This window comes from Xyrauchen texanus, chromosome 10 (assembly GCF_025860055.1).
Source record: "Xyrauchen texanus isolate HMW12.3.18 chromosome 10, RBS_HiC_50CHRs, whole genome shotgun sequence".
Taxonomy (NCBI): domain Eukaryota; kingdom Metazoa; phylum Chordata; class Actinopteri; order Cypriniformes; family Catostomidae; genus Xyrauchen; species Xyrauchen texanus.
Genome location: NC_068285.1, coordinates 10114021 through 10122599, shown reverse-complemented (window position 1 = coordinate 10122599; position 8579 = coordinate 10114021). Strand labels below are relative to the sequence as shown.

The 8579-nt window shown below is 41.8% G+C and overlaps 1 protein-coding gene across 3 annotated transcripts in view; it reads right to left on the bottom strand.

Annotated features, from left to right (window-relative positions):
- Window positions 1-1805: 1805 nt before the first annotated feature.
- Window positions 1806-8579, bottom strand: part of LOC127650182 (hyccin-like) — a 51294-nt gene continuing 44520 nt past the window's right edge. For 2 of the 3 annotated variants that reach the window (XM_052135433.1, XM_052135432.1), the window contains exon 11: window positions 1806-4477. In XM_052135433.1, coding sequence (XP_051991393.1) covers window positions 3873-4477 — 605 coding nt within the window. In that variant the 3' untranslated portion in view covers window positions 1806-3872. The remainder of the gene's footprint in view (window positions 4478-8579) is intronic. The other variant, XM_052135435.1, reaches the window with a different exon arrangement.

Below are 8579 nucleotides of genomic sequence, written 5' to 3'. Positions count from 1 at the left end.
TATTGTAAGGGCCAGCATGAGGGACAAGGTTTATCGAGTCTCGGTAAGTAAAACTAGGGAGAGATGAAAAGGTAAACTTCTAAGAACGTGAGGCTGAAACGCGGGCTAGTGAGAGATTTCCTATTTGTCATGATGACGTCTAAAGTCCCCGCCAAAGGATGTAGTCCCTTTTAGCAACTTGTTAGCAATCACCGTTTTTAAGACACAATAAAGTTTAAAAAACCACAAGCAGGTTATAACTGGTGTGTTTTATTTCATAGATCAAAACGTGAAAATATTTAGAGGCTTTGTTAACCACAGACCTTATTTCAGGCGATTTAGCAAAAACCCATTCAAAAAACCCATAGACTTTAGGGCGAGGGAACCGGAAGTGCTAAAATGCTAACTCACTTCCGCGTTTTGGCCTACAAAGTGACGTCATAACTTCGGCACTCTATTCCGTTATTCCCCAACACTGCGCGCACGCACGCGCGCACAAGTCTAAAGTACTGACCCAGATAGAGCACAGTCGGGATGAAGCCCCAGCGGATGATGAACTGGCCGCACTGGAACACCTGCTGCAGACGCTGCTTGCTCTCTTTACCTAGTTTGGTCATGATTGGATTATTTTCAGATTGAATGAATGATCGGCTCTGGATCAAACGAGCAGCGTGAAGGACACGGAAGAGCGCAGGAGACACGTGGGTGTCGTAAAGTGTGCTGTTGTGGGAATACGTTTTGCGACAGTTGCACGAAGGAGCCACAGCAGCGACACCCAGTGGCGATACAATGGAAAACATACGAATTTCCATATTTTGTTATGTTGCAGCCATAAGCTAAAATGTTTTAAATGATTATTATATATTTTTTCTTACATCAATCTAAGTCTTGTTTGTGGGTGTGTGTGTTTGAGAGTTTGTGTGTATTTGTGTGTGTTTGAGAGAGTTTGTGTGTGTGAGAGAGTTTGTGTGTGTGTGTGTGTGAGAGAGTTTGTGTGTATGTGAGTGTGTGAGAGTTTGTGTGTGTGTGAGAGTTTGTGAGTGTGAGTTTGTGAGAGAGTTTGTGTGTGTGCGTGTGAGAGTTTGTGTGTGTGCGTGAGAGAGAGTTTGTGAGTGTGTGCGTGTGAGAGAGTTTGTGAGTGTGTGCGTGTGAGAGTTTGTGTGTGTGAGAGTTTGTGTGTGTGTGAGAGAGTTTGTGAATGTGAGTTTGTGTGTGTGCGTGTGAGTTTGTGTGTGTGTGAGAGAGAGTTTGTGTGTGTGTGTGTGAGAGAGAGTTTGTGTGTGTGTGAGAGAGAGAGTTTGTGTGTGTGTGTGTGTGTGAGAGAGAGTTTGTGTGTGTGTGTGAGAGAGAGTTTGTGTGTGTGTGTGTGTGAGAGAGAGTTTGTGAGTGTGAGTTTGTGTGTGTGAGAGAGTTTGTGTGTGTGTGTGTGAGAGAGAGTTTGTGAGTGTGAGTTTGTGTGTGAGAGAGAGTATGTGAGTGTGAGTTTGTGTGTGTGAGAGAGTTTGTGTGTGAGAGAGAGTTTGTGAGTGTGAGTTTGTGTGTGTGTGAGAGTTTGTGAGTGAGTTTGTGTGTGTGTGTGAGAGAGTTTGTGTGTGTGTGTGTGTGAGAGAGTTTGTGTGTGTGTGTGAGAGAGAGTTTGTGAGTGTGAGTGAGAGAGAGTTTGTGAGTGTGTGTGAGAGAGAGTTTGTGAGTGTGAGTGAGAGAGAGTTTGTGTGTGTGTGTGAGAGAGAGTTTGTGAGTGTGAGTGAGAGAGAGTTTGTGAGTGTGAGTGAGAGAGAGTTTGTGAGTGTGAGTTTGTGTGTGAGAGAGAGTTTGTGAGTGTGAGTTTGTGTGTGTGTGTGTGAGAGTTTGTGTGTGTGTGAGAGTTTGTGAGTGAGTTTGTGTGTGTGTGTGTGAGAGAGTTTGTTAGTGTGAGTTTGTGTGTGTGTGTGTGAGAGAGTTTGTGTGTGTGTGAGAGTTTGTGAGTGAGTTTGTGTGTGTGAGAGAGTTTGTGAGTTTGAGAGAGTTTGTGTGTGTGTGTGAGAGAGAGTTTGTGAGTGTGAGTTTGTGAGTGTGTGTGAGAGAGTTTGTGTGTGTGTGTGTGAGAGTTTGTGAGTGTGAGTTTGTGTGTGTGTGTGTGAGAGAGTTTGTGTGTGTGTGTGTGTGTGTGTGAGAGAGTTTGTGAGTGTGAGTTTGTGAGTGTGAGTTTGTGTGTGTGTGTAAGTGTGTTTGAATTGTGTGCTTATCTCTGTAACAGCTGGTTGCAGTGTTTGTAGCATCTCTTTAATGTGCCCCAGCTCGCTGGTTGTCGTGAGTGTGGGTGTGGCAGGGGGCCGGGCCACAGCTTCAGCATAGCTCTGTTCTCTCTGCTGTGGGGGTCTCTCCTGGTTTGGGGCAGTTTTTTGTTTCCTTTTCCTTGTGGGGTGTTGATGTCCAGCAGGTGGATGTGGGGCAGGTATGTGTGGGTTTACAGGTGTGTAAGGAGCCTCAGGTAGGTGTGTTGGGGGTACTGGATGATGTAAGTTGCTTGTCCAGCTGTTGTCTTTCCTCACTGGGGTCAAAGGGGCATATCTGGGCATGTAGGGGTGGATGGACCGGTAGTGTCCTGGTGTCATCCTGGTGTCTTTGGAAAGGGGCTCAGCGATGCTGGATTGCGGCCCAGGGCAGCATCCTTTAGGTTATTTGCAAAAACACGCTTCTGTGGGTCCAGGAACTTCCCATTAGAGTCCATCAGAAGGGAAACATCTGGACCAGGGTCTGATGGGTTACAGTGAGGAGGCTGGGGTGATGAGGAAATATATCTTCATGCAATAAAAAAAATTGAGCCATCTTGAAATAGAAATCTTTATTTTCTAAGACTGTAATCATGTTATTTTTGATGAAAGGCAAAAAAATGACTCAAGTACAATAATATTTACAATTCACAATAAAATGTTGACGTTCTGAAAATAATCGCAACCACTATTATTGTCCTTTCACGTCATAATTAAAAGCTCAATCCATCGTTTCAGAATGTGAAGAAATAAAATAAACCAAGACCAACACCGGCATGATCCCCGCAGTGATGTAACCATCAAAAGGGGGAAAAAATGGATGCCATAATTAATTCAAGAAAATGTCATTAACCCATATTTAATCTATTTTAAAGGAATGATTTGTGGCTTATAATCACACTGTTTAATGGGTCTCTATCGTTTGTGCTTTGCTTTCAAAGCATGACATCGATTTGATACCCAAGCAGCTGGTTTAACTCACACAAAACCCCGTTAATCAAACTTGACCAACAGACTCATGCAGCCAGAAAGCTCATCTATTATGGCCTTATGGAAGCTCTCGCACTAGAGTTCACATAGCAATGATATTGCTTTCAAATTCTGCATGAATAACAGTGTAAACAAAGACGACTACTTCTGTTTGCTATCCAATTCCAGCAGATTTTCTGTTGAGTTTTGTGATTGATCCAGATAACCGTGGAAACAGAGAGTGAAGAGATGGCTTCAGCTGCATGAGCTGCGCACACACACACACACACGTGCAATGCAAATCACACACAAATACCACGTTTAGCATGTCTGAAAATGGCTGTTTGTTCATCTTCTGTAAGCCTTTTCCCGAACACGCACACACTGTAGATACATCATTACAAATATCCAGCTTGTATTCAGACTTCATGTGTAAATGTAAATACAGACGCCATCTAGACTTCATGGACACCTTAAAGAAGAATTTGGGCTTTTTTAAAAACACTTACTTCAAAAATACATTACTTTGGTATTTATAAACAACTGACAAAACCGTAGGGGATAAAAACAGACTTCCTTTAAGGTGCTGCAGTTTTGTGCCACACGGGGGCAGCAGTGCCACATCTGTATTTGCGCATTGCAGTTAACGCGACCAGTCCTTATAGGGTGGATTTAGGGGTCAGAGGTCACATGGATACTGATGGTGGGTGACCGCTGCCGGAGCTGGCGGGCGGGGCTCAAGTGCTCTGAATAGGCCACACCCTCTTCCTGGTGTCCACCTTCGGGAACGAGGTGGTTCGAGGTGGGACTCGGCGCGCGGCTGGGAGGCTGGTTGCCCGCGGCGACGGAGAGCGCATTACTGACTTGCTCGAAAGAGCGCGAGAAGACGGCGCTGGCGGTGCGCGACAGGCTGAGCGAACCGCTCTTAGGCACTGATTGGCTGGCTGTCAGCGTCAGCCGTTTGAGTGACAGAAGCTCGAGGTTTTCGCTCAATGCGCGAACGGACGCCTGCTTACGAGAAAGTTGATCCATATCGGGGTTGGCGGCATCTTTCTCTTTTTCTTTGTCCTTTTCTTTGCTCGATCTTCCCGTCAAACGACGAAGACCTTTTCCCGCCAGCTTTCCCACGCTGCCACCAGAGGACGCTGTGGTGACGGCGCTGTTGCTGACGACTATCATGGGTGGGCTGGCCTGACTGCCCGATGCTTGCGTACAGATACCCTCGTCCACCTCCGCGATTTCCGTCAGCTCGTCCGGGGAACCCAAATCCACTGCGTCTGGGGGCGAGAGAACGAAGTGCTTGTTAAAAAAAAAAAACTAATTCCACATATTAATTCTTACATGAATGAAATCCCTTTAAAATAATTAAAATTGAAATTTCACTGCCAAAATCAGAAGAAGAAAATAAGAACTTTTGTTTTGCATTTAAAAAAAAATAAACAATTTCCCCGGAACATTATGATTTTTGGAATTGTGACATTATTTCTATTGTTATTATCACAATATATCCCTTTTTCTCAACTTTTCATTACTGTAAAGCAAAACTAAATAAATAGAAACATTTGTTAAATCAGCATCAACTAAATTACCAGTACAACCATCCAGCAAATACCACCACGACAGTATTGTGAATGAAATGTTATTTTTAAATTACAGTAAGGGGGAATTGGGGGTAAAATGTGCTTAATTGTCATGAAAATAATGCCACACAGCAAAATAAATAAATAAATATTCAAAATGAATAAATAATAAATTTTCTAGGCTTCAATTTCTTTGCAAAATAGATTTCTTTTGATTTTACGGTGAAATATTTATTGACATTTTTTGTGTAATTCCCCAATAAATCAACTTTAATGTTATTAATACTCAGGTTTCAGTAATTCATGTTTTGCATATAGAAGAAGATTTATTTTATATTGATATTATGTATTATATATATATATATATATATATATATATATATATATCGTCACCTTCCTAAAATAATTGCCTAAGTCATTTTTTGACAAAAATGATTTTTTTGCATAAGTCATCTCCTCATGATGCTGGCCACCTTTGGTAAAATCAGCCCACATCCTCAGTTGAACAGATCATGCAATTCTACCCCTATAGTATAATGGCCTATGTCAAGTGTGTGACTTAGGCCGTTTTATTTTGCCTAAGTCAAAAGGCAATGAGACAATTTTACAAGTTTTTTACCCCTACTGGTAAGTGATGAGGTTTACTATAATATAGACTATAAATATTGCATAAAAATATTGTGTTTTTGTCTTTTTATTTAGTCTTTTTAGTCAGCATTTTAGTCAAGAAAAATAGCTAAGTCAAGCTAGCATTAGGCTTTCTGTTAACTCTTTTCTGTATTTTTAAACAATATTTCATCTAGTTTTTGTCTAATTTTTTCCACATTACATGATCTAATTAAGAAAAGATTTGAATAGGCTTACATATTGTAATCAAACATCTAGAAACGATTTATTTATCAATAAATATCATATATTCAATTATTGGTTCAGTTTTTTGTGTTTTCTGAGAAAAGTGAAAAAATGACTTAGGCAATTATTTTAGGAAGGTGACGATATATCTCAATATTGTGATTTTTGGAAGTGTGACATTACCTTATTATCTTAATTATGACAATTAAGCACATTTACCTCTCAATATTTGATATACAAACAAATAACATCTAATTCTCATTATTCCTATACATTTTTTTTTATTTTTTTGTCATTGTAGCATTTCTTGCACTGTAATTTAATTGACTAAAATCAGCATTAATTAAATTACAGTGCAACAAATACTGCCATGATAGTAATAAAACATTTTATTTCACATTACATTAATCAGAATTTGCACCATAAAATCCTTAAATGTCATGAAAATAATGTCACATTGCAAAAAAAAAAAATTTGTTTTTGTGAAATTACCCCAATAAACCAACAAATTTTACTCTTATCAATATGCAGATTTTGAAAGTAATAAATACAAAATTAATAGCCACACGTTTTTCTACACTTTCAGAATCAGGGAACAAGTGCACAAATCACATTAAACACAATCACCACTACAGACTGAAACATTGTCTTAAAGGAAATAATGGGCAGCATAGCAGGTGTTTAAGAGCTTTAGTAGATGCAGCTGCTGGCAGGAGCTTGTTATAAGGAAAAAATTAAGGAATCAAGACATCACAAACCAGAGAGACCAGAATAGAGCTGAAAGAGAGAGGGAGCGAGAGAGGGACAGAGAGAGACAGAGAGAGAGAGAGAGGGGGGAGCAAGAGAGAGAGCGAGAGAGAGAGAGACAGAGGGAGAGAGAGAGAGAGAGGGGGGAGCAAGAGAGAGAGAGACAGAGGGAGAGAGAGACAGAGGGAGCGAAAGAGAGAGACAGAGGGAGAGATAGAGACAGAGGGAGAGAGAGAGACAGAGGGAGAGAGAGACAGAGGGAGCGAGAGAGACAGAGGGAGCGAGAGAGAGACAGGGAGAGAGAGAGAGAGACAGAGGGAGAGAGAGACAGAGGGAGAGAGAGACAGAGGGAGAGAGAGACAGAGGGAGAGAGAGACAGAGAGAGAGAGAGCGAGAGAGGGAGCGAGAGAGAGAGGGAGCGAGAGCGAAAGAGGGGGAGCGAGAGAGAGGGAGCGAGAGAGAGGGAGCGAGAGAGGGACAGGGAGAGAGAGAGAGACAGGGAGAGAGAGAGACAGAGGGAGCGAGAGAGGGAGCGAGAGAGAGACAGAGGGACAGAGAGAGAGAGCAGAGAGAGAGAGAGAGAGAGAGACAGAGGGAGAGAGAGAGCGAGAGAGGGAGGGAGCGAGGGAGAGAGCGAGAGCGAAAGAGGGGGAGCGAGAGAGAGGGAGCGAGAGAGAGCGAGAGAGGGGGAGCGAGAGGGAGCGAGAGAGGGGGAGCGAGAGGGAGCGAGAGAGGGGGAGAGCGAGAGGGGGAGCGAGAGAGAGAGAGCGAGAGGGGGAGCGAGAGAGAGAGAGCGAGAGGGGGAGCGAGAGAGAGAGAGCGAGAGAGGGAGAGAGAGAGAGGGGGAGCGAGAGAGGGAGAGCGAGAGAGGGAGAGCGAGAGAGGGAGCAAGAGGGGGAGAGAGAGAGAGAGACCGACAGGCAGATCAGAGTCTATACAACTAAAACCTTCAGAACTGTATTGCAGAGGGATGCACTTTAAATCAGTCCCACTTTTTAAACAGCGTTTTCAAAATATTTTTAAAAGTATTTTTATGTTTATCGAACTTAAACAATATCTGCTATATTCTGTTCTCATTTCCATGAAATATTCTCTCATGCTTTGAAGGTTTCCTGTATGATTACAGCACACTCACTTCCTGCCAATCTGTCTCATTTCTCAAGCATCTAAAGGAGGTTGTTTCCCTTGGCAACCCAGCGGATAAGTGTCGGGGAAAGAAGGTTTCATAAACCACTTCTGAAAGGAGCGTTGTGAGTTGGACATGAACGGTGCAAATCATTTCTATAATCGGTGAGTTCAGATGGTTTGATTTGGATGAAAACACTGACAGGCAGGGGACGAAAAGAGTAAATATGAAACGAGTCGACAGATGAGACGGAAATAGACATGACAGTGTGAGACGCAACATGAATCCAGCGTCATTATAAAACTTTAGGAAAAGATTAAAGGGGAAATGTTAATAGCATTTTTAAAGGAATGTTCTGGGTTCAATACAAAGTTCAACAGCATTTCTGGCATATAAACTATTATTAAGACTTAAACTAATATACAATTAGTGTCACAGATGCTAAAAAATATTTGCAGCGCAATAGTCAAAGATGTCCATCTAGTGCAGAGATACCCAAACCAGGGCCTGCGGGTCAAAGTTGGCCCATGATGACCTTTGATTTGACCCACATTGCCATATATGACAAGAGGAAAAACAATTATAAACATATGCCACTGACCCAGCTCTTCATTGCATTAGTTAAGCAGATTGCAGTGCCAATATTAATTATGAAATCATAAAGGAGGGAAACGAGTGCAACTTTTATATTTTAATATAATACAGTTTGATATAATGCAACGTTTATTTGGCCCACAGCCCTCAGTCAAGTTGGATATTTGGTCCTTCATAGAAAGAAGTTGGGTACCTCTGGTCCAGTGCATGTTTACATAGAAACATTTAAAAACAAAATTGATCAGTGTGAATGGCCCCTATGGGCCCCATAGACGTCATTGTGGAAGACCGTTTCCATTTGCCACATGAAAAAAAATAAAATAAATCATAATTACGAGATTAAATCATAATTACGACATTAAATCATAATTATGAGATAGAAAGACAAAACTCTGAGATAGTAAATCATAATTATGAGATAGTAAATCATAATTATGAGATTAAATCATAATTATGAGATAGAAAGACAAAACTCTGAGA